Source organism: Montipora capricornis, chromosome 9 (assembly GCF_036669925.1).
Source record: "Montipora capricornis isolate CH-2021 chromosome 9, ASM3666992v2, whole genome shotgun sequence".
Classification (NCBI taxonomy): Eukaryota; Metazoa; Cnidaria; class Anthozoa; order Scleractinia; family Acroporidae; genus Montipora; species Montipora capricornis.
Window position 1 is genome coordinate 40,216,281 of NC_090891.1, and position 26,645 is coordinate 40,242,925.

Here is a 26,645-nt window from a genome sequence, read left to right on the forward strand (position 1 = left end):
ATATTCAATGAATGGTGAGGTCATACATGGTGTTTTGGTGCTTGGTTTCGCTGTTTCGTTGTTTGGTAATGCCCAGTTTAAATTGTAATGACTTCTTTGAAAGGGGGATGCCTGCACAGGCATAGATGTAAAACACAACAAGTAACTTGGTTTATGACCAGATACCAAACATGGTAAAGGGTCTTACCTTGTGTTCCCAAGGCCATAGACAACCATTGTCCCTGAACTTTGAAGAAGGCATTTATGCCCAACTTTCTTGAAATATTTCAGGGTGTTTGACAGCTTTTTTGAGTTTAGTTCTAAGTTCATGCTTCTTATCCTTGAATCACAGAAATGTCCATTTGAAGCCATCACTATCATCAATCTACCAAGCAACCTTGAAAAGGAAACCACTCATCGATACAGTGCCAACTCTTTTAAACTTCACAGGTTTGTCTTCTAGCAATGGAGCCTGTACAGTGTAGTCTTGTTTGATTTCTTTTGACAAAAACCACGGGACAACATAAACACTTGAGAGTGATTTTTTGCCAGTAATGAATACAATACTACAAAAAAAATAAAAAAAAACATCACTACCACTCATAGTGGTAATGGGGACACCCACTTCAAGACTTATAATAATAATAATACAGACTTAGTTAGTATTCATTCACGATCATACATCCAGGAAATTTGATGTAAAGTATGGGGTCCCCCAAGGATTCTGTCTTGGTCCTCTTCTGCTTGTCATCTTTGTCAGCAAGCTGGTCACCATGGTAGAATGTCATCTTCCACAAGTACAGACTAACGCCGATGACAGACAGCGTTATTATTATTGTGCTGAAGCTGTTGCTGATATCAGAAAATGGATGGTAATAGATCGGCTGAAGCTCAACGATGACAAAACGGAGTTCATTGTGATAGGGACGAGGCAGCATCAGTTGAAAGTTAACATTGACTCGCTGTGTGTGGCGGGTATGACTGTTTCACCTTCCACTGTGGTAAAGAATCTTGGATGTTGCCTGGATAACCACTCAAGATGGATACACATGCAAATCTGCTTTCTTTCATCTCCATAATATTAGAAGAATCAGGAAATTTCTGAGTTTCAAAATTACTCAAACTTAAGTTAATGCCTTTGTCACTTCCTGTTTGGACAACTTCAACAGTACTCTTTATGGCCTGCCTGCCACTGAAGTGCAGAAACTCCAGCATATTCAAATCACTGTGGCCAGGCTTATTTGTAAGATAAGTTACTTAGATCTTATTTCACCAATTTTAAGAAGACTCAAATGGCTACCTATAAAATACTGCATATTCAAGTTTAAGATCCTACTTATTAGCTACAAAGTTATTCATTGACTTGCACCAACATATCTCAGTGAACTTATTACCCACAAGACTGTATCTATGCTCTTCCACAGTTGTAACAAAGCTGATTTATTGTGAAGAAATTTCTTCTCGGTTCCAGAGTGACATAAACGTTGCAGCTGTCCTCCTTGTGATTTTCGCTCATGCAGTCTAAGCAGCCATTGATGCCTCTTTCCCTCTGCTGTTGTTTTCTGTCATTCCCATGTGTAAACCAGTGTTTTTCGTGCTTAAAGATTTCTGCCGGTTGCTCCTCTGATTTATTTCTCTTTAACCGTTCTGTACAGCTTTACCAGTGGGCGACGCTGCCTCCTCAAATGGACTCATACCCAGCTAGAAGCTAAGAATGATGAAAAAATGCCTGCCTAATATTATCCCGTGCCCAAGAAACCCAAACACTCAAAATTTAAGAATGCGAGTTCTTGTTGCGTCCATCTAATGAATTACTGGCACATGTAGTTGGGTGTCTTATTGATATTTTTACAGATTGCCGATTCCCAGGCCAGGTGAAGTACTGGGACTAGTTGGAACAAACGGTATTGGCAAATCCACAGCGTTGAAGATCTTGGCTGGCAAACAAAAGCCAAATCTTGGAAGATTTCTTGTAAGTAATTAAGATTGTTTATCAGTGTTCATTGAACCCATTCACTGCTCAGGTCTACCAGAATGCTGCCTCCCAGTTGATGAGGAAAAATTGTCTGGTGTTAAACAGAGTAAAATCTGTTAAGTTTTGCCCCCAAGAATCAATGAGTTATGGCTTTGAGCTTTTAAGAGCTTAAAAATGGCATAGTAATGGTAGGGGTAATAAATAAATTTATATATATATTTATATAGTGGGTTTTCTAATGACATATTCAAATCCACTTTACAAGCAAGTGATCTATGGGTGAGATCAGACATCAGCATATACAGGCGCTGCTGGCAGCTGCTATTTAACAATTAGACCCGTAGCCCTTGCGGGCTATGATTCAATAGCCCATGAGGCGAAGCCGAATATGGTATTGACTCGTGGCCCTTGAGGGCGAAGGGTCTAATTGTTTTAGTACCACCCAACTAGTTGCACAGAAAGGCAATAATAAAGTTAAAGAAACACTATTAATAATAGTCCTATAGTAGCGTAGTAAAGTGGTGCATTTATATAGCGCCCTTATCACATACGTCTCAAAGGCGCTTTACAATGATCAATTTCCCCCCAGCAGACTGGAAGCATATACAGGTGCAAATTGCAGCCGCTTCTAAGCAGTCCACACATGCTGGTACTCATTTTACTGACCTTGGAAGGATGGAAAGCTGAGTGAACTTTAGCGGGAAAGAAGGTCGCCAAATATTCCAGTCTCGGCAGAACTGGGAATGGAACCCAGGACCTTAGGGTTGGAAGGGAGAGATCTTACCACTGGGCCAGCCCCTCCACTGTAAAGCGTAGTCAATCAAAATGCAGGATTTGCATTAGTCCACTAGTTGGGTGATACTAATATTCCAGTAGCAATCTCACCCAGCATATGAATGAATGAAATGAGGCCTGACCACAACACCGGGAGCTCCATGCCCTACTCTTTAGGAATAGTGTGTGGGCTATTTTACTTGCCACTTGAAGGGTTTTGAGACGGGGCCTATGGTATATAGTCCTTAATCTGAGAAGACTTGAAAGTCTTAACCATTTGGGGATGTAATTACAAAGGCAGCACTTTCTCCTCAGTTATTTTAAGACCCTGAGTGTTGGTCTGGCCAGAGTCGGACTCATGACCTCCCGCATAGCAGCCTGATGCTCAACCAACTGAGCCACCGGTGCGCGGTAAATTTTCTGTCTTAGTTTTTTCCAACTAAGAATTTTTGAGCACTACATTAAATTTTTTTTTCAGTCCGTGTAGGTTTGGTTGAACTTAGTCTAGTATAGGCCAAGGTGAGATCTCTTGTCCGGTATAGATTTCATCGGCTCCCACCAATCAAATTATCACTTGTGAGGTCACGGGTTCAAACCCTGTTGAAGTCCTGAATTTTTCAGGCTTCATTATGCAATTGCAAAAATTGCGTTCATAACTGCGAAGATGATAGCTTCACTTGACTTCATATCCGCAGTTCATATATGATTCATTTCATATACCATTTCATCATTAATCAAATTATCTTAATTGCGTTAAACATCTCTGGACAAAAATCGTCCTGCCATAAGCAAGACACTGGCTCTTTGAGAAAAAAATTTTAAGGCTTTGCACTATGGTTGTGCAAACATGAACATGTATTGGCTTTGTCGAACATTAATTTTGTCAGCCTCAACTCTAACTAGAGTTTCTCTTCGTTTCATGTTTCAGAATCCTCCAGATTGGCAGGAAATTCTTCAGCACTTCAGAGGCTCTGAACTACAAAACTATTTCACAAAGATTTTAGAAGATGACTTGAAGGTACATGTACTTATAGTTGATGAAACGTTTGATTTTATTGAGAAACTTAAACAGGTTTTGATGGCAATTATATTTAATTGTAAATAAAAACATCACAGTTTTTTTATTCAAAGGTTTTGACAAAAAAGAGTGAAAATTAGCATAAGTAATGTTCAAAGTTCAGTATTATAAAGAGACAGACCTTTTGTACAGAAAATTTGCATGTCCTGCGTCCATTGTTAAAACTTTTCTTTTTTTGTGCCAAAGGCTATTATTAAACCACAGAATGTGGACCAGATTCCAAAGGCAGTCAATGTAAGTCATCTAACTCGTCCTTAATGTTTTTAATGTGAATTGAAGTATCAAGATCTATATCAATAATTTATAAATTCAGTTTATTAAATTAAGAATGGTGCTTGTTTTTCTGCACAAAGTGAAATATGAAGGACTGATTTTGATTCAATGCAAAGTAGAGATTGACGCTGAAGCATTTTCACGTGCATTGATTGTTGCAGCCAGAGCCGACTTAGTTTCATGATAAAGTTCATTATCTTCATTGTCTCTATCATCATCATCATCATCATCATCATTTCTTTCATCAAGATGAATGACATGAAATACCAACAAACACTTTTCTATTCAAAGCCAAAAGAACTTAACCCGTTGACACTTGGGAGTGAGACTTTACACATTTTACTGTCTAACGTCAGGCGATCATAACAGGGGGTAACAACTCTAACAAAGGCTGTTTGAGCAATACTAGGTCTTAACTTAAGTTGTCCCAAACATTTGGATCATCCTCCCGAATTTTTGGGATACATTCTCGGAAATTTTTAGAATTCCCGGCATATATAACAAGATTTCATGGTTAAATTACTGAGGTTAACCTAAATAATAATGTGAAATAGAATTACATGTACCTTCGATGTCCTGATTTTTTTCAGCAATGTCCCGGAATTATTGGGTGTTTCCCAGAAAAATTTCCAAGTGTCCCGATTCCGGAGAAATCTCCAGATTCCCAGAACAATTTTGGCTTAGTCCCGAAACAGCATTTGTTACAGTTGTCACCCGCCCCCCCCCCCCCCCATCATCTTACTTGTCAACTGGGGACGTCTGAGGGCATTTGAGTGTCCCCTTCATTAAGCAGTCAAACACTGTGTCCCCTTCATTAATAATTCTTATCATTTTAGTCCCTTTGCTTTAAAGATCTTTGTCACTGATTGCCTTGATAACATAGACTTGCAAAAAACGAACGAGACCAGTATTTGTCACGATAAGTAAGCCACACAGTGCAATCAAGCATTAAGCTTCTTTATTGCAGAAGTTCAGCCTTCGGTTGGTTTTTCTTAGTTGCTGTAAAGTCACACACTATTAATGTCACTAACAAGAACAAGGATGTCAATGTTCATCGAGCTATTCGTTATGTAATCAGCACAATGTGTCAATCTCAATCATACAAAATTTTTTTTTGTTAATCTAAAGGCTCGCTGTTATTTAACAATTATTCGCCGAAGGCGAAGTGATTAACGGTGAATATTCACCGATAATCACTGAGCCTGAGGCAAATAATTGTTTTAGTATAAATACATAGGTGATTATTTCAAAAAAGAGAAAAAAAAAACATTTCAACACGAAATCATCTTCACGTACAGTGGCAAAACGACTACTGGCAGCCATTTTGTCCGTCGAGTTGATTATCGGCTGATAATCCGAGATAGTGAGCCAATGAGAGTGCACGATTTTGTATAATCACCTGTGTATTTATACTAATCTAGGATACTGTTACCTATTCAAGGCAGCACACAACAATAACTAAATTCAATGCTAATGATACAACTACAAATGTTCATTACATATGCGACAACGCTCTGAACTACAAGTTTCAGAACTCCGAGGAAGAGTATCAGCTTCAGCATCAACACTGGACTCCTGTACTGGACGTCCTGGTTCAACTTGGAGTTCTCCTGGTTTAGGGAGGAGCACAGGCAGTGTCGGCTCCATAGGACTCGTTAGGGGTGCTGTTTTGGGATCCATCGCAATTGTCGATGATTCCGTCGGTAGTCCTGCCATTTACTTCAACCTTGTAAGACCCATTTGACAGTGCTTTTGTGCACGTCCCTAAGCTCCGTTCCTCTCTTCTGGAGAGGCACATTCTGATGGACTGTCCACACTCTAATGTTTTTTTAGGGCGAGACTTTCGGTTGTATTGACTCGCTTGAGTGTACTTCCGATTGGCCAGTTTGGGGGCTGTGGCCTTTTGGTCTGGCTGTCTTAAAAGGTGTGTGGAAAGGAGGGTCCATTTGCCGTGTCCCATCAAATGCTTAGTAGGAGAAGTACCCGTGTTGCACCAGTCTAGTAAGGCTAACAGGGGGTCTTGTTTATCTTCTTTTGCTTTCTTCATCAATAATTTGCATGTCTTCACCACGTTTTCAGCTTTGCCCATTTGACTGTAGCTAGTGAGGGCTTGATGTGCGATGTTCAAATTGCCACTGTCTCGCGAATGAACTCAACTCTGACGAGGTGAACTGGCGACAAACTGAACCTTACGCGTGGTTATCACACTAGCTGACGATACGGCTTTGACTTCCTGGATTTCGCAAAACCCACTCCAGTAGTCGACTAGAATGAAAAAGTGTTTCCGACCGAGCTCAAACAGATCAGCCCCAAGCATTGACCACGGGCGTGTTGGGAACTGAATACAATTTGAGTTCCTCGCGACACTGTTCCGGCTTGTTAGACAGGCAAATGGAGCATTTCGAGATAAAATCCTTTACTTCAGCATTCGTGCGCTTCCAATAAAGGACTTCCCTTGCGCGAAGCAGGCACCCTTCGATCCTTCCTCTGTCCTTGTGACCATACTGGAAGAGTAGCTCTGCCAGAAATTTTGCGACGGTTCCTGTGTACGACCTCAAATTTGGTGATTTCAAGTCGTCGTTATGCAGAGGACCGCAAACATACTTGCTAAAATCCGTGCTGCACGCGCAGCACGATTTATGCTCTTTTAACCAATGATATTACTGTTTTCTGGCGATGTCGTAGCCGTAGCCGTAGCCGTAGCCGTCGCCGTTTCTTAAATTCCCTAGTGACATTACAGTGCAACCCAACAAACTTTCACATTTGAGAATTACGTGTAAACACTTTAACTCAACAACCCACGCAACGGAGTTTTTCAACTTAAAACTGTGCGAACTTTGCAAGGAGGTGTGACTGTCAATCAAATTCGCACATCCTGATTGGCGGACAATTACAAAACACTTTTTGGTGGCCACGGTAAGGCGCGTCGCACTGTAATAGTACTAGGGAGCTTACGAAACGACGACGCTACAAAACAATAGGTTTAGTGAGCAAAAACAATGGCTTTGCACGCTCTGCACGTGCGTTTTACATTTCGGTACATTTCTTTGCCGTCATCTCCTAAATGACGACGTGAAATGACCAAATTCAAGTTTCTGTGAAGGACGTTGGCACATGAAGTTGAATTTTCAGTTCCCTCTTTACGCTTCCAACCCACTCATACCAGTTTAATTCCTCGACAGTTACTACACATTTTTAACGCGAAACGACATGAAATAGCTTCTTAGTGATATGAATAACGCGAACTTGTATTTTTAAATGACGTTCTCGTAGCCATCGTCGTCCTCGTTTCGTAAGCTCCCTACTATTTCTTTTTGACATGGTTTTAGGCGATGGAGTAGTTTGTCTCCCATGGTTTGTCTGTTCACATGGGTTGGTAAACATCACATTAGGAGCCGGTATCAATTTGGAAACAGACTTTTCCCTTGGGGTCAGGCGTGAAAACATGGAGTTCGCTAATTGCTGTGCGTCCCTGGGTTTGCTCCTGTCTGCAATGGACCCAATGCCGAAGGGGTCGTCTGCTGTATCGGGATAATAGGGAGCTTACGAAATGAGGACGACGACGGCTACGAGGACTTAATTAAAAATACAAGTTCGCGTTATTCATATCACTACGGAACTATTTCGTGTAGTTTGGCGTTAAAAATGTGTAGTAACTGTCGAGGAATTAAACTGGTATGAGTGAGTTGGAAGCGTAGAGAGAGAACTGAAAATTCATCGTCATGTGCTAACGTCCTCCACAGAACCTTGAATTTGGTCATTTCACGTCGTCATTTAGGAGATGACGGCAAAGAAATGTACACAAATGTAAAACGCACGAGCAGAGCGTGCAGAGCCATTGTTTTTTCTGATTAAACCTATTGTTTTGTAGCGTCGTCGTTGCCGTCGGCGTCGTCGTTTCGTAAGCTCCCTATTACGGAGTTTAAGATCTACGACGCGACGGTAACGAAAACGTCATTAAAATTGCATTTTCAGGTCTATTAATCTTTTTCGTCATTATGTCACTTCTAAAAACTAGCGCAACTTTCCAGGAACTGAATTAGGAGGTGCGGTGTTGAAGCTACGACAGAAAATTCAAATTCGCTGCCTTTTGTTCACGTTCTCCGAAAAACTTGAGAATGGGTTATTTCAGATTTGCCGAAAACGTGACAGAAACGTACAAAAATGAAAAATGCACGTGCAGAGCGCGCAAAGCTATTGTTTTTGCTCATTAAATAGGCAAAATTTGTGACGTTTTCGTTGCCGTCGCGCCGTAGATCCTAAACTCCCTATTCATGGACAACTGATACTCGGGGTTTCGCTGCTCGCGGATTTGCTCGACATTTATGAACAAAGTGATTCATGGACCCACAGTTGAAGCATGTTTTGCGATATGCCGTACACTGACTCCCGTGCATGACTTGTTCAGCAATTTCCACATTCTTTGAACATCGTTCTAGGAGGGGGTTTGGTTTACCTGTCATCATCAAATTTGCTTGCAAATCCAACCTTCTTTAACATGTGAACCGTTGCTTCTTCCCCCGACATTTGCTTGATTTGCTGTTGAGTCTGTTCTGAGGACTTGATGATATCCACCGCTTGTTGTAGGGTTAAATCATTCAAACGGATTAGTTTCTCGCGCTACGCGGTCACGCAACATTTCATCTGGCATGATTTTATCATTGCCACAGTTTTTTGCGATTGTTCGAAGTTCTGTGAGATAAGTTGAGATGTTTTCGCCAGATTCTTGGTTTCTGTTGTTAAAACGATAACGCTCGTATAATTATTACCTGAGTTCTGGAAGCGCAAAATACATCAAACTTCCGTAAAACTAGTGAGACGTCTTCCTGGTTTTCCGCTGCATTCCATGTGAAAGTGTCGTGAGCTTTGACTCCTTCCTCGCCGATTATACTTAGTAAAGTAGACACGCGGACTTTGCCTTCCTGTGTACACCAGTCGCAATCTCGTAACGTTTCCATGCTTGCTTCCGCGTTTTCCAGTTCGTCTCAAGATTGTCATCGAATACTAGCACTTTAGGGCGCGGTAGATTTGATGGCGGAAAGTAAACTTGTATCGGTTGTGCTAACTGAGAGGCCGAGGATGATTCTGCTGTTTCAGTCATCTTGATCTTCGAAACGGGAATTTAGACTTCTGACACCATGTCACGATAAGTAAGCCACACAGTGGAATCAAGCGTTAAGCTTCTTTATTGCAGTAGTTTTTTTGTGGGAGGTGCGGTGGCCTCGTGGTTAGTGCCCTCGACTCCGGATCGAGTGGCGTCGGGGCCTGGCCGGGGACATTGTGTTGTGTTCTTGGGCAAGACACTTCACTCTCACGGTGCCTCTGTCCACCCAGGTGTATCAATAGGTACCGGCATAATGCTGGGGGTAACCCTGCGATGGACTAGCATCCCATCCAGGGGGGAGTAGAAATACTCCTAGTCACTTCATGCTACAGAAACCGGAGATGAGCGCCGGCCTGATGGGCCTTCTAAGGCTCGTAACAGAGACTTTACTTATTGCAGTAGTTTAGCCTTCGGTTGCTTTTTATTACTCGCGCTAAAATCACACACTAGGGAGTTTAAGATCTGCGACGCGACGGTAACGAAAACGTCATTTAGAATTGCAAGTTCAGGTTTATTAATCTTTTTCGTCATTATGTCGGTTGTCTAACTTTTAAAAACTAGTGCAATTTTCCAGGAACTGAATTAGGAGGTGCGGTATTGAATCTACGACAGAAAATTCAAATTCGCTGCCTTTTGTTCACGTTCTCCGTAAAGGCCATGTTACACGAGGCAATTTTTCTTGCAACTCGCATCGCAACAAACGTTGCGTTGCAAGTTGCGAGAAAAAATTCAGTGTAACACCCCATTTTGCAACTGCAATTGTTGCGTTGCGAGTTGCGAGAAAAGTAGAACGACCCTCTACTTTTCGCAACGTTGCGAGACAAGTTGCTTGCGTGTGACATCCCCTCTGCAACTCGCAACGCAATTTTGTCAGAATGGGCCAATCAGAGCTCATCTTTCGCTTGCGGGAGATTTCAAGATGGCGACTTAGCGCGTCCGCCATCTTGTTTGTTATTGTACGCGTTGCAAGTTGCGAAAGAAGTTGCCAACGTGTAACATACCCTCTGCAACTTGAAAGGTTTTTTATTCGTCATCGTTGCGTTGCGAGTTGCAAGAAAAATTGCCTCGTGTAACATGGCCTTAAAACTTGAGAATTGGTCATTTCACGTCGCAGATTTACCGAAAACGTGAAAGAAATGTACAAAAACTAAAAATGCACGTGCAGAGCGTGCAATGCTATTTTTTGCTCATTAAATATGCCAATTTAGTGACGTTTTTGTTGCCGTCGCGTCGTAGATCTTAAACTCCCCACTATTACAGTGCGACGCGCCTTACCGTGGCCACCAAACAAAGTGTTTTGCAAATTGTCCGCCAATCAGGATGTGCGAATTTGATTGACAGTCACACCTCCTTGCAAAGTTCACGCAGTTGTGAGTTGAACTCCGTTGCATGGGTTGTTGAGTTGAAGTGTTTACACGTAATTCTCAAATGTGAAAGTTTGTAGGGTCACCACGGTAAGGCACGTTGCACTGAAAATGTCACTAACAAGAACAACGATGTCATTGTTCATTGAGTTATTGGTTATGTAATCAAACAATATTAACACGTGCTACGCAGCTGTAACGCAATATCAGCACCACATTTCCCAGTACGGATCGAACAAGCTAGTTCAATAAGGTTTTTATTACTAATAATGTTGGATCTCTTGTCAATCGGTAGCGGTACTTGCCTCTTCGCCTGCTTCTATTAACGGTTCTGGAAAGTAAAATTCGCACTGGAACTCTGAGAAAATGGAAACAGACAATGGGAACAGCTTGGCAACCTGTATATACTGCTCCGTAACCGGGCCATCTTAGCGGTCTATGCTTCAAAATTCGGACTGCTGAGAGAACCAATCAGAATTCTCCTTTTCATCTCAGATCAGTTTGCTTGTACAATAATCAACAATTAGTATAAATACACAGGTGATTATACAAAATCGCGCGCCCTCATTGGCTCGCTATCTCGGATTATCAGCCGATAATCACCTCGACGGACAAAATGGCTGCCAGTAGTCGTTTTTCCACTGTAAGTGAAGATGATTTCGCGTTGAAATGTTTTCTTTTTCTCTTTTTTGAAATAATCACCTGTGTATTTATACTAAAACAATTATTCGCCTCAGGCTCAGTGATTGTCGGTGAATATTCACCGATAATCACTTCGCCTTCGGCGAATAATTGTTAATTATTCTACGAGGGCGCGCTGGATATGAAGAGATAGATAACCAACTGGGCGCGTAGCGCCGAGTTGGTTATAATCATTTTATATCCAGCAAGCCTGAGTAGAATAATTGTTTTATTTTAAACTCCAGCATCAACGACTCTTCCACTGAAGCATTGATTTCTGCCTCGGTCAATTCCCGTCCAAAACGGCTTTTGTAGGCCATTTTTTCTCAGAGCTGCAAAAAATGTTTTCAGCTCGCTTTATTGCTGACGCGTTCTTTAATCATATTAGGTAGAGCAGGTATATGAACTGATAGCCTGTGTCCGGCGAGCCAATGAAAATGCTGGAAATCTCATATCCGTAGTTCAGTTTTTAATAAATCGTAATATTATTTTGTCTAACGTGTATTTTTTAATTGATTGTTTAAACTGTCTTTTTTCACTTAGGGAAGTGTGCAGTCAATTCTGGACAGAAAAACTGAGATGGACAACCAAGAACATATTTGTGAACAGCTTGGTATGTAAAACATGGCATAACCTCACAGTGTGTGACATGAAATTTAAAAGCCTCTTCATGCCGTGCCATTGTTTGGCACTCATTGGAAGAACTAGGTTAGACAATGAAATTGTGTGAAATTTATGTTGCAGACCTGGAAACAGTTAAGGATCGTAACGTGGATGAACTTTCAGGAGGAGAGCTGCAGCGTTTTGCTTGTGCCGTTGTTTGTATTCAGAAGGCAGATATGTAAGTTTCATGGGTGTGATGATAATTACAAAAAAAGAGAATTTACGTTTGCGAGAACTTAGTATAGGTACATTGCGGCTTATTAGCTTTCAAAGATTGGTGGAACACAGAGTTTTCAGCCAGAAGGACAAAATGTACTAAGAACCTTTTTACGACAGGATGTTAACGAGGATCATACCTGCTTATCAGAGTTGTTTTGACTACCGGTAAGCTTGCATGTACGTAGTTCGCTATACTTCAAAAGGGACAAGTTTATATATGTCACTTAAACACTACTTTGGGAAAAAATTGCTAAGGGCCATTGATTTTGTAATAACAAAGAACAACATTTACATCCTCTGTTTGCGGACTGTTCTGTTGGTTGTACAAAGCGTTCAGGAAATTCCCTCGATCATTGGTGGCCATCTCCCAGTCAGAGACTGTTCTCATGAATGTTCTGCCGGTACTTGTAACAGCCATTGTATGAAATCTTTCTCTCTCAGCTACATGTTTGATGAACCATCAAGTTACTTGGATGTGAAGCAGCGTCTTAAGTGTGCCCTGACCATACGATCTCTACTTAATGATGACAGGTACTTAGACAGCCATTTCGTTCCTCAATAACCTAGCTGCTCGAAATCTGCTTGGCAGGGCCGTAGCTAGTATAAGGCAAACCGAGACACTTTCCTCAGTCATTTTTTGTGGAACAAAAGTCTCGAATGTTTCACAATATTAGATTCGGCGAACTCTCGTTTTAAAATTAAAAAAAAAGAAGCTTTGCATATCAAATAGAACAAACCTACTGTTAACCAACAACTACAACACGTTGGCCTTTCTCTTCCAGCTTAGTCTCGTTGGTTATTCAGTTTTAAATTTCAACGATTTTTTTTTTCCGTTTTTCTTTTTTTAAATGGCTTTGTCGCGACGATTTACGCACCTAAGTATCGTAGCTAATCCATTTAATTTGTTTTTGTAAGTATACGTATAATGTATCAATTTAACCATTGTATTTTTCTTATAAATAGGTTTAAATTCAAATTGTATAATTATCTCATCCGCAACTGAAGATGACATAAGTATGTCGAAACATGTCTTGTAAAAAAAATTAAAATGCTGTTTTATTTCTTCAAGTTATATGTAATACCCACTACTTATACATTACTATTAAAAGGCAACTTACAATTTTTTTGTGTTTGTGGTAGAATTTTGGTGTAACATTTAATACACACTTGTTTGTTCATTTGTACAAAACTCGCTTCCTTGAATACAGCACTCATCGTCCATATTGCAAAAATAAATTTGTAAATGAATACCATATACACCAACTCATTTTCCACATAGAAATCTTCATGTGTTTGACTTTTTCAGGTACATCATTGTTGTCGAGCATGATCTGAGTGTGTTAGATTATCTGTCCGACTACATCTGCTGTCTCTATGGAGCTCCAGGAGCGTATGGTGTTGTCACTATGCCATTTAGTGTAAGAGAAGGTGAGCAGACAGTTGGGAGAGTATTCGCCCTTCACCTGACCAAGGTAGCCAGAGATTTCCTTTTCTACAGCACAACTTCCCTGCATAACGTCCCTGCAACGTAAAATTTCCAAATTCAAGGATTTGACTTTAACATGCAGCAGTCAATCTTTCATTCGCTATGTTTACTTTGACGGCGTTCAAACCAATCTAGTTTTAAGGACGGTGCCTACTAATTCAAAGGTATTTTTGCCTCGATTTATGATTATGCAGGAAAGGTAGATCTTCCCAAGTGTTATTGAAATCCAAAAAGAAAATTGGGGGTTACCACACATTTTTCAAAGATAATTCATGAAAATATTTGTATAAAGCTCGAAAATACAAAGCAATGTATGGCGCTCTTTCTCAAATTTAAGCTCAATTATCTCTAAAGAATGCATGATTACCCCCAATTTTCTTTTTGGATACCAAGAGTACTTACTAAGATCTACTTTCTCTGCATAATTTTAAACCGCGCAAAAATATCCCTGCATTAGTAAGCATCACCGATAGGAAATCCGAGTATCTGGAGATGCGCAAAACGTATGCGCAATAACAATAGTAGGCACCGTCCGTAAGTTACTTCGCCAACACTGCACAATGCGAGCAAGTTAGAATAATCGCTAAATTGTTATGACCGCGAGAATATGATTTTTTTATAAAGTGACGTTTTGTTGGCGTTGCTAAAGCTCGCTACTTCTGACAGTACAGTAGCTTGCGTGGCAGGCGCTGAAAAGAGGATGGGAAAAGGAAAGCGCTGGCGCGCGAAGGGGGGTTGGGGGGGGGGGGGTGCCCTCCCGTTTTTCCTCCCTCTCCTTCCCCTTTAACGCTTGAAACGCAGGCTAACAGTACAGTTTCTTAAAAGCACGCTCAAAGAGAGGGTGTTCACACTTTATAAAATTCTTCGACTAATCCTTTTTTCACAAATAATTAATTTTCGCTCTCCCCCGCAGGAATCAACATTTTTTGGATGGCTTTGTCCCCACCGAGAACCTGAGGTCTAGAGAATCGTCTTTGGATTTCAAAGTGTCGGGAACAGCCGGCAAGGTTCGCAAAATCCTTTTATCTAGAAATTGGAGGATGAGTTTTGTGGGGAATGATCTTCGCGGTTAGGCGCGCGACTTTAGCAGTTTAAAGGAAGGATGAAAAATATCCAGGCTTTTGACGTCGCACACTCGCAGTTAAAGAAGGAATTCCAATTTTGGTTTGTATGTTTGCTTTGACAGGAAGAGGAGGTAAAGAGGATGCGCAGATATAACTATCCTTCAATGTCGAAGCAACTGAGTGAGTAGCATTCGTAGGATCTGTATAAACTATTTAAAAAATGAAAACATAACGACTCAGTGTTGGCCAATCACCCTGCATGTGGGCGTAAGGACTTGTGGGCGAAACGACCGGTGACCGGTTAAACCATTCATTATTAGAAGTATTGCTAGAAGCATTATTAGAAGCATGCTATTGCATGCTATTTTAACCCATTGACTCCTGGGAGTGAGGCTTAACAAATTTTGCTCTGTCTAACGCCAGACGAATTTACTCGTCGTCAACTGGGGAGGGGTGGGGGCCGGGGGGGGGGGGGGTGCTGGGGCTCCTGAAGAGTCAATGTGTTTACCAGTCAAAAACTATTTCCCTTCCATTTCTTGTCGCTGTTGCTTAATGGGAATAGGGTCAATCTAACGCACACTTGGTATGATCTTGCGATGAAATGACATTGTTTTGGGAGCATTTTTTTCAACGCAATGTCTGAAAAAAAGGCTTTGCCAAAAGAACACTTACTCTGTAAAAATGCACCAAAAGTCAAGTATTTTTCGTCGAAAAAATGTATGTTTTTACCAAAAGACACCAAAAGAAAGCATCTTTTACTATTTTCGCTTCGTAATATTTTGTTTTTATGAGTCCCACACGTTTCGTAAACTTAGCGAAAACTAACAGCCAGTTGGACCAACGAACCGATCAGTGAGTGGCATGGGTCAATCTCGTCTTCAGTTCTGTTTCCTGGGAACGAGTTTGTGTCTTCATTTGAAGTCACTAACTTCTTTGTAATGCAGCTTTTCCATGGAAACACGATTCATAAATGACTCACGCCTATCACTTTCTCCCTAGGTGTTCAAATGACTGGTCGTTTTCCTAACTTTGCGTACCTTGTGCAAGATGCGAAATGCCGAGGCAAAAATAGCAAAATCCGTCATTTTCCAAAAACTTCTGAGTAAAGATGTACCTCCGTACCTATGCTCAGAAGAGTCTGGGCATGACTTTAGTGCCGGTCAGTAGACTGGATTTTCCCTCCGAAATAATTCCCAGCAAACTTTTTTTTTTTGTTTCGTTTTTTCCTTTTTTGCTTTCTTGGCAAACTCACGGTACAAAAAATACAGTAAAAATGCAGCGTTCCTAGCAAATTCTATTTTGGTTGTTTCGTTCGTTCTACCATGAAAGCCAAAATAAACAGAACGCATTACCGTTGATTTCACAACCGGAATACGTTCTAAGAGAATGTATTAACCGAATGTCCAGTGTATTAGTACCAGAATAGCCCCAAGAGAATTTGCATCATGTGCGCATTTTGCCTCGATTTGAAAGCGAGGCTGAATTGAGCGGCTATTGTGTTTTTTGTTGTTACAGAGGACTTCACACTAAGCATCTCCGGCGGGGAATTCACAGACTCGGAAATCATCGTTATGCTGGGAGAGAACGGTAAGATAGTGATTTTGTTTTTTTGTTAAAGGGAGACGAGTGGAGAATGAAGGCACTGCTATCCCTGACTTACAAGAATTGCTGGTTTTCGTGTGACGTCATGGAGGCCATGTTGGATGGCAAGAACAATAACTTGTCTCTCCTCTGGGAACTGAACTTTATTATTTTGCAAATTAACTCTGCGGAAATTGCGATCCAATATGTCCGCCGTGTCACGTGGGTGAAAACAAAGACTAACTTTGGTATGTCGTCGTCGCCATTTTGGTGGTGTAAACAAAACGCGAACTTGCTACTAATAGACCATATTCGTATGCTCAGTATTGGACTGGAACTAGAATTGTAGCTTGCAATGGAAGCTAATGCATGGGAATCTTGTTTAACGCAAATACTTTTTAATATATTCCCCCGAATTAGCCTTTATTGCAAGCTATTGTTGTTCCAGTCCAGTACTGATAATACGAATATGGTCTGTTCTATTTGGCGCCAAGATTGCAACGATGACGTAACATCCAGCAATGAGGTTTTTGAACATTATGTCAAATGAAGCTCAGTCGGAGATAGGATTTTACAAGCAGTATACCGTCTGGCTAAGAAAGTTGGCCTGCGAGAAGTTTTTAATTACCATTCAAGCATTCAATAGTGTATGCAATTCAGCTTTCATAAATTATTTTTCTTTTCCTTTCAGTTCGTCAAGAAAAAGGGTCAAAATTGTCTCCAATCTCGTCTGCTTCCGGCGAATTTGTTATTGATTCCACTGACCATAAACATATCTTGATCTCGCTTCACATTCTCTGTTAGAAACATTGTAAAAAGGCGATCGTTTGTTTTAGATTGAGTGTGTTTGTTTAAGTGAATTGAAAATGCTGAGAACCAATAAGATAACTTTCCTGCCGTTAAATCAGCCCACGGGCCGTGGAAATTTCTCCGATCGAGTGAAAACACATTCTGACACGACTCTGATCATGACATCCAATCATAAATAAACTTTAATCCTTCTCAGCACTAAGTTTACTCGAATAATCAAACATGTGTATCTGCATTGCTTTGTCTCTGTTGTCGTAGGAACTGGGAAGACGACTTTCATTCGCATGTTGGCTGGAAAACTCGCCCCAGACAGTCAAGGTATCATTGAAGACAGTTTTATGTGTTTTGCATGAAATGAAACATATGTACATTTCTATGTTGACAATTTAAGGAATTGTCCCTCATAGACACCTGAACATTCAGGTGGATTCAACGTTATTCGAACCCATGGTCATCGAAAGAGGGAAGCTTGTTAGAGGTACAATTACCTGACGGAAGAAAGATACGAAGTATTGGGAGTCTTTCGTGGAGACTGATGACATCATGCACGAGTCGATGAAGAGCATTACAGTATAGCAAAGGAGTACACAAGGAGAGTAAAGAGAGTCGTTTCTTCAAAGCTGAATAGGGGCAATGTCATTAAGCCTATCAACAGTTGCGGTGTCACTACTCCGATACATTGGTGGCGTTGTGAAATGGACAAAGAATGGACTAGCCACGTGAACCGTAAAACTAAGAAGCTCTTGACAATACATGGAGCTCTGCTTCCAAGGGAGGGAGAGCGCACTATAACTTACCTCGATATTCTCCTGGGTATTTTTTTATGCCCATTTTTTGTTTTGATTTCACTTGACGGAGTAACCGAACGTCAGACAAGTGGTCGACCTCTAGAAAACGTCTCCGAACTCTGACGGTCCTTTTATTGTTTCTTTCCTTCTACAGAAGCAGTCCCCATGATGAATGTTAGCTACAAGCCGCAGAAAATAAGCCCAAAGTCGCAGGTATTTGAAGATGTTGCGAGGAAGCTGTTTTGTTTTTTTGTGTGTGAATCTTTGAGAATAAAGACTTCAGTGCAGGAATTCACGAAAGTGACGGAGAACACTTGAAAACCTTTAACCCAAAATTTAACATCGCAATATGAAACATATAAAATGTCCTTTCTAGCAATCGATTGTTAACTTTGAAATTGTGAACCCCCATTAGATTTACCAGTTTTAAAAATAATTTATGTGGTTTCCCCTCCTTCTTTTCTAAGAACACCGTACGCATGCTCCTGCACGAAAAGATCCGTGATGCTTACGTTCATCCTCAGTTTATCGCTGACGTCATCAAACCACTACAAATTGAGCAAGTTATGGATCAAGAGGTTCGTAGGCTCGTAATTCGTGCATGCATAATATATTTTTGTTGCCAACAGCACAAATTGTTTGGAAAGGAATTTAGGTGGATCTCTTCAGCTCCGTATGTTAATCAGTTGCCATTTTCTAATCATGTGACAGTCTCATGACAACTTTTTCTTTTTCTTTTTTCTTTCTTTCCGCCATCGTGCAAATAGTAATTCTTTTAATTAAACCTGGAGCACTTTTACTAAGTCTGTTAGAAAAATAAACATGAAAGCTTCCTGTTGAGCCGTCAATATTAAAAAATCATAACTGAGCACATTAACCAACATCTTGCACTTTAAAAATCTAACATCTGAGAGAGAGATAAGTATGGTTGAAGGGCCAGGCATTACTCACATCCATTCCAAGCTTAACAATTTATAGTTTATAAAGCGCTTTAACAAAGCTTTTTCATAGACCCACTCCCCGCGTCCGGTCCTTTGCCGGACGGGCTTCCTAAAGCAACATTGGACGCGGGGAGTGGGTCTATGAAAACTCCAGAGCATCGAAACAGTATAGTTGGAATTTTCTGTCTGAGTCACTTATTAGCGACCAGTTTTGTACAAGATTGAAGTTCTTAGCCGCACACTTTATTACTGAAGTAACCCAAAAAGCCATTCAAGCGGATTGTAATGGAGGTGAATTCCGCCCCAACCACTGCACCATCCAGCCTTCATTTGAAATTCTACCATTGCTGGGAAAAAAGTCCTTATTTCAATCGTGCTCAGATTTCGTTGTCACAGTGGAGGCTCAATGGTTTTCACAAGCAACGCTAGCGTAAGAATAAGCAACACATGTAAGCGTGTTAACTTGTCGTTAATTGGTGTCTGGTTCTAGCATACGGTACTGATCAAAACATCGCTGAGTTACGGTATGTTGCGTGCTTGTCCGTTTGCTAGCGTCACTGCTTGTTTTTACGCTTGGCGTCTCTTTTGAAAGATAGGCTTCATTATCCACGGCACGATTTAAAACTTACTGTCGTCTTCCAGGTTCAAAATTTATCTGGCGGTGAACTACAACGAGTTGCTCTGACCATATGTCTTGGAAAGGTAGGCGGTTGTTGTTGTTGTTTTTTGTTTCGTGCCTTTACGAAAAGGTCGAGAACTAAGGGAGTGTTTACATGATACCTGGGTGACTTTCGCACCGACGCGAGTTCACTCCGGTTCCCTCTCTTAGCTCTGTATTTGTTTACATGATAGCACTGAAAAAAGTCATGCTGGGGCGACTCACACCGGCGCGAGTTCACCCCGGTTGCTGCACCGGAGCGAAAATTTCCTTCCGGCGCCGCGCCGGTGTCTTGTAAACGAGGAACGATCACTTGTTCCGGTGTGATATCGGTTTCCCGGTGGGCTGGAACGGGTAGCGCTTGCGTATTTTTCCAATTTGGATTGTCAACATGTGGTGTCCCTTCATGTAGACACGATTCGAATTCACCAGGGGCCGGTTCCTGAAAGGAGGAATGACTCTATTCAATGGATAAATGTGCCGGAATAAGGCACATTTATCCCTGGAATAGCGTTAGTACACCTTTGAGGAACCCGGCCCAGGTCATCATGTAAAGGCGGTACGAAATCAAGAAGTCACCGCGGTGTGAAACTCGCGCCGGCGCGAGTTTTCTCATGTAAACTCTCCCCTAAGGAACGAGGAAGGCAATGGGAACTACCATGCCATAAAGAGCTGATGTAAATTACTTACGGGAAAACCTACCTTCCGCCGTTGAAAACGTCAAAAAACGAACGTGACGGCAAGCGCTAGTCACATGACTTCCAGCAGTTTGAGTTTAGCCGTAAACGTGGGTCTAAAGGTCTCTATTGCCCGAAAAATTCGTTGCTAAAGGTCTCTAATAGGGACTTTAAGATCTACGACGACGGCCTCTACAATAAACATCACCTCAAAATAGAACTTTGCCTTATCATAAGTCTTTCGCCATCTCATTCATGTTCTACAATGTGGGCAAAGTATCCTAAAACTAAATTGGTACGAGCGGTTTCAGATTGAAAATAGAGAATGAAAGATGCACATTTGTACGCTCACGTCGTCGTCAAAACCTCAAATTTAGGGAGCTTACGAAACGCAGACGACGACGGCTACGAGGACTTCATTTAAAAATACGAGTTCGCGTTATTCATATCACTACGAAACTATTTCATGTCGTTTCGCGTTAAAAATGTGTAGTAACTGTTGAGGAATTAAACTGGTATGAGTGGGTTGGAAGCGTACAGAGAGAACTGAAAATTCATCGTCATGAGCTAACGACCTCCACAGATCCTTTAATGTCGTCATTCCACGTCGTCATTTAGGAGATGTGCTAACGACCTCCACAGAACCTTGAATTTGGTCATTTCACGTCGTCCTTTAGGAGATGACGGCAAAGAAATGTACCAAAATGTAAAACGCACGTGCAGAACGTGCAGAGCCATTATTTTTGCTCACTAAACCTATTGTTTTGTAGCGTCGTCGTTTCGTAAGCTCCCTAAAATTTGGTGATTTCACGTCGTCGTTGGGCAGAGGACCGCAAAAATACGTGCTAAAATACATGCTGCACGTGCAGCACGATTATTTTTTCTCTTTTAACCAATGATATCATTGTTTTGTGGCGTTGTTGCTGCTTCACCGTCGTCGTTTCTTAAGGACGGTGCCTACTAGGCAAAGTTGTATTTTGAGGTGATGTTTTTGTAGACGTGACCGTCGTATATATTAAGGTCCCCATAAACAGTACACGATGGGGCACAGGGCTCGTTGAGTAGAAGGTAGACATTTTTTAATAGACCAAAAATAACAAAATACGCTATGTCGGTCTTTGTTATATCTTGCAGCCAGCTGACGTGTATTTGATTGACGAACCCTCAGCATATTTGGACTCTGAGCAGCGTCTTGTTGCTGCGAAAGTCATTAAACGGTAAGTCTCGAAACTTGTCGTTGAACTCGGTTGAGTTATTCGCCACCTATTAATCAATGTCTTTACCCGGGCGAAGATAAAAAAAAGCTTTACTATCAGGAATCTGTGGACACATATTCTTGGAAAATTTTTAGATTTCAACTCTGTAAAATATCTTTGAGTCGGATTTTTTTCTCCATTTAAACAGCCTATGACCAACTGTAGAGAGATGCATGGATGTGGTAACTTTTTACAGCGGATCTGCTCTGATTTCTGCTAACGTCTAATGCAAATGTTTTTTTTTTTCAGTTTTATCTTGCACGCTAAAAAGACCGGCTTTGTTGTTGAGCACTTATTCATGATGGCTACTTATCTCGCTGATCGAGTCGTTGTGTTTGAAGGCGAGCCCTCCATCAAGACTCTAGCCAACAGGTAATTAAATTTGGAACTTCTGATATGACACTGCGCATGCGATTTAATTTTACTGGAAACGCCTAATCCCTTCAGGCGAATTATACGTACCTTACGTTATTCAAAATGGATAAAGGGATTTAGTTTCTATTGGAGCCGATGACTAGGAGCGAACAACTCCCGTACTGATGTCACGGCATTTTTACAGACCGATCAATTTTTAGACCACTTTTTTCGCTCAACAAAGGCAGTTACGGTTCGGTGACTCTATGACGTCAAGGTAGTTTCTTGTGATTGGTTATCAGGCTCCTGTGTGAGTCTCATTCGTGGGAAAAATCAATCCAAGAATAAATCGGTCTGTGAAAACTGACACCATGACTTAAATATTAAACACTTAATGACTGGTCCCGAGGGAAACAGTTCATTTTGTTACCCGAGAATCTCAATGTTCCCCCGAGGCGCAGCCGAAGGAAACATTGAGATTCGAGGGAAACAAATGGAACTTTTCCCGGGGGACCAGTCATTCAGGGATTTGTTATATAGCACAAAAAGAAAGACGTGCAACTGCAACAGCAACGGCGGTCGTCGGTCAACATTCGCGGGTAACCGTGCACTGTTACCTTCTGACGTCATAGATTTTGAACTGTTGCCCGCTCAGGGACTTTTGGCGGGAAACAGTGTTATTGTTAGATGTCGTGTGAACTCGAAGTAACCAACGGGAGCACACGCTGCTGGGGAAAAAAACTCAGCTTTATAACAAATGGCTGTTGTTCGCTCCTTGTCATGGGTTCTTGAGGAGCTGAAACACAGAAATTGGTTTATCAACTGAGTTGATATGGTAAATTGACCACTGTAAAGAAAGGCGAAAGCTGAAAATTCGAGCGATAGCTCTTCGTCAGCGCGAAAGCTAAACATCTTGAGGTTTCAGTTCGCTCTGACGAAGGGCTAACGCCGGAAACGAATTTCTTTGCGGTGATCAACTTACCATATAAACGCAGAGGATAAACCCTTTTTCTCATTTTATTCGTTTGAGTCCAGTTGTCCAAAGACTGAGTAATATAATCCTGGATTACGGGAAACTTAAATTGCAGTCTATTTCACATCACATCCCTTGTAAGTAAAATTAAGTGAGAGACACGGAATTGCGGTTGTGTGGTGTGACCCAAGAAGGGAGCCATGCTTCCTGTTGTACTTCATCTTGCGCTTCTGTCCAGATATCCAGTACAAATAAAAAACTAAATTTAGAAAAACATGTGCGGTGCGAATGTTAAAGGCATCGAGAATGAAGAAGAGTACAAGACACGTGCGTTTCGGAAAACAATCCGCTTTTGCGCGTCTTCCAGTTCGCATATAGTAAAGTTCATTTCATAGGAATTATGCGCCTACAGTACTGGGAGATTTAGTTTTTCATAATTTTTGCTTGATGACCACATGTCTATCATGTTGAATCGGTCATCCAAGGAACCAGCTCTCAATACTGAGCTTGCATTTCTCAATTAACCCTCTCTGAGAATATCAGGCCGATATCCCTTTCATCTATGAATGATGCTGCTTTATACATTTTCAATTTCACAAAGAATGTTTGGGCTCTTAAGCGCCATTGCCACCTACTAATTTATCACCTTTACCGAAGCGAAATGTTTAAACTTGGGGAGGTTACTAAATTAAGGAGTTTTGAGAGCCGTTGACTCAGAAGCCGATTTGTCAATAACACAATGCCATTCACATGTTAATGATCAAATTGTAATCAGTGACGTTATCAAAAATAACGCTTGCTTTTTTTTCCAGTCCCCAGACGCTGCTAACCGGCATGAACAAGTTTCTTCAATCCCTGGAAATCACCTTCCGGCGCGACCCGTCCAACTTCCGGCCGCGGATCAACAAAATGCATTCAGTCAAGGTAACGCAGGGGTAGCGTTGTAGGAAACATAAGCGACCAGCGACAGAGGCGGTAAAGAAAACGCCATAAAACAGTAGATTATAAGACGAAAGAAGAGCAAAAATGGCTGTACTGCACGTGCGGTACGAGTAGGAGTACGAGATATGGAAGCAAGTTCTAAGGAGCATGCGCAATGTCTCAAACTCGCCGTGCGACGAGTTTGACGTGAAAAGTCGTTCGTGGGAAATTTAATTTTTTCAGCAGATTTATCCTGACAGATACTGGATAGACTAATTATTAGTGGTTTGTTTTTATTAGCTTTTGCTTTGGTAGGCGCAGCTTTACTCACAAAAAAACCGAATAAAAATTTGTTCATGTGTAAGTTTAACTTACCACTTTTACAATTTGCCATCAGTGAGCTAAGCAGTTTTAATCTCGATAGATTAACTCTAAACTAACAATTTTAAACTTGCTCTGTTAGCGCTTTCATAAACGATTTTTGCACTATTATTTTATTACTCGTTGTCGATGTATGCTTAACCTTATTTTTTCGACTACGACGAGAACGAGCTAAACTCGGCTCGCGCTCGTAGTCGTACTCGTCGTCGGTGCTAGAACTCTCTAACAACGCAAAAAAAAACACGTATAAGGTTTTGACGACAAGTTAAACGTGTGCATACAACAATGAATTGTTTATTCTCTATCTTTACTTCAATATCGTTCGTACCAATCCAGGTAATAAGATATTTCGTCCATGTTGCTCAACGTGAACAAGATTGTTCAACTGGGAACACTCAAATCAAATCAAGTCAACACATAGGACAGTTTTCAAATTACTGTCGAAAATAATTAGGCGATTGCAATTGCTACGCTTATAGTGATTGGTTTAAGAATCTCGCGCCAGTTTATCAACCAATGAAAAGGAAAACCAAGACCAAGCGCGACTTGCACGCGCGATGTTTCCCGCGCTTTGAGCAACTTGAGTTAGACGGAATTGCTACGAATTTGGATTGGTTCACTGCGTTGTATGCAACTGTTGTGATTGGTCGAAGCAATTACTGAACACCGCTCTATCGAATCATTGGTTGGTTTTTGAGGAGTGGGGAAAAGTGGACTACCTGGAGAAAAATCTCTCGGAGCAGAGTAGAGAACCAACAAACTCAATCTACGTATGACGCCGAGGCAAATTTCCCTTTCGTAAAACGGTCGTTGCCATTTCTCAGAACGGTCGTTGCCATTTGAATCGGTCGACTACACACTTCACTTCAAAGAAAATTAAAAGAAACAAACTAAGAAAAAATATTAACAAAAATTAAGACAAAAAAGGAAAAAAAAACATTTATAAAAGAAAAACTGGAGGAAAAAAAAGAGTCCGAAAATTTTTAAAAGTCGAACTCGGGTTCTTAGCCCTCACCCTAAACAGAACCCTAACCCGAACCCTAATTCATATCGCAACCTTTTGAGTTCTTAGACCTAATGAGTGTAATTCAGAGCTAAAAAATGGCATCGACCGTTTCAAATGGCAACGACCGTTTACGAAAGGGAAATAGGCGACGCCGAGTCTGGGAATCAAACCCGGGCCAAATTGGTGGGAGGCGAGTGCTCTAGCTACTGCGCCATCTCTGCTCCCAAATCAAACAACTTTCTTTTATTTTTTTGGCAAAACACGAATTTATGCCTAACGTTTTCGTTTTCCGTTAACGCGATGCTAAATCTATTTATTACCTATTACTGCGTTCTACTACGAAGGCATTGAGGAATCGTAAATTTGATTTTTATTTCTCTAACCAGGACTCCGAGCAAAAGCGGACAGGCAACTACTTTTACCTTGAAGACTAAAAGAGCCTTGGTTTTTGCTAAAAAAAGAAAACGTTAAGAGCGAATGAAGCACTTCAGGAACGCCTTAAGGAGCGATGGAAGGAAGGAAAACAATGAAAGACTACCTGGAATCGGATTGACAAAGGTTATATTTATCTTTGAAGAATATTGCTAATTTCTCATTCACAAATTATCAACTGCCTTTGTGAACTAGCCTGCATCGAGGAAAAAATGTCTTTATTGAATCTTTGTATCATATCATTGGAGTGTTACAAAGCCGCGAAGACAATTGCCAATTACTCTAACTTCGAGAATTCCGTTATATTTTTGCTGTCGATCGTCAAGCGAGCCAAACACGCGAGCTTGCACAAAACTTTCCTCCCGCAACGAGACACGACGCGGTCGGAAAAGCGTAGCGTAGGAAGATATTGCACGCGGTTTTTTCTCTACTTGGCAGGATTCAGTTCAACAAAATAAACCACCAAAGTGAAAATGTTTTGCCTGATTTATTTTTAAGCCAGGTGTTATTTTAAAACTGAAAATTTTATCTCCATATGAGGAACAAATATTACCGGAGGGACAACCCCTTTTTTTCTTGAACCTATCTTAACTTGCTCTTTGACCAAGTTTTAAAGTGAAAGTTTTGAAGTCTCAACAGTTGATCGAAGATCTTGGCGGATAAGTCTCTTGAAGTTAAGATAAACGGTTCAGCTTGCCACTGGACCAATTACGTCCACTTGACAGACGAGCTAACAACTGACTGTATAGTATATTGACGAAGCATTGATAGTTATAAGAGAGGGGCGATCACGATCACAAATCAACGCGCATCTTCTATCTCATTATCCCATTATCCTTACCACTCGTAAACCTTTCGGATGGGGTCGTGAAGTCCGTGAAGAAAAGAGCCGATCAACGCGCCTCTCGCTCAGCCGTTTCCTTGCGTGGGCAGGAAGATTTTGATGATATCTTCGCTTCATGAGGAAAATATCCAAATTTTTAAGCACCTGTTGCGAGAATCTTGCTGGACCTGACCGGGTGATCATCATGTAAAAGATCTTAATAGGCCATTTCCGAGTTCATGTCTGCCTCCTCTTCAAAGCGAGTCTAAGTGCGAAGTCTTGAATGAATGAGAACTAATTTTCATAACAAAAACTTCGCACTTAGACTCGTTTTGAAGAGGAGGCAGACATCAACTCGGAAATGGCTTATTCCGTATCACTTGT

At 41.2% G+C, this 26,645-nt stretch overlaps 1 protein-coding gene across 1 annotated transcript in view; it reads left to right on the top strand.

The window, feature by feature from the left end:
- Positions 1-25,912, top strand: part of LOC138015191 (ATP-binding cassette sub-family E member 1-like) — a 29,406-nt gene extending 3,494 nt beyond the window's left edge. Inside the window, exons 3-21 of the mRNA XM_068862144.1 lie at positions 332-429; positions 1,834-1,951; positions 3,657-3,746; positions 3,993-4,040; positions 11,772-11,841; positions 11,973-12,069; positions 12,552-12,641; positions 13,417-13,542; positions 14,510-14,603; positions 14,783-14,840; positions 16,176-16,247; positions 17,310-17,369; positions 17,994-18,052; positions 18,307-18,417; positions 19,423-19,482; positions 21,250-21,332; positions 21,621-21,743; positions 23,511-23,622; positions 25,393-25,912. Coding sequence (XP_068718245.1) covers positions 332-429; positions 1,834-1,951; positions 3,657-3,746; positions 3,993-4,040; positions 11,772-11,841; positions 11,973-12,069; positions 12,552-12,641; positions 13,417-13,542; positions 14,510-14,603; positions 14,783-14,840; positions 16,176-16,247; positions 17,310-17,369; positions 17,994-18,052; positions 18,307-18,417; positions 19,423-19,482; positions 21,250-21,332; positions 21,621-21,743; positions 23,511-23,622; positions 25,393-25,440 — 1,617 coding nt within the window. The 3' untranslated portion in view covers positions 25,441-25,912. The remainder of the gene's footprint in view (positions 1-331; positions 430-1,833; positions 1,952-3,656; positions 3,747-3,992; positions 4,041-11,771; positions 11,842-11,972; positions 12,070-12,551; positions 12,642-13,416; positions 13,543-14,509; positions 14,604-14,782; positions 14,841-16,175; positions 16,248-17,309; positions 17,370-17,993; positions 18,053-18,306; positions 18,418-19,422; positions 19,483-21,249; positions 21,333-21,620; positions 21,744-23,510; positions 23,623-25,392) is intronic.
- The last annotated feature ends 733 nt before the right edge of the window (positions 25,913-26,645 follow it).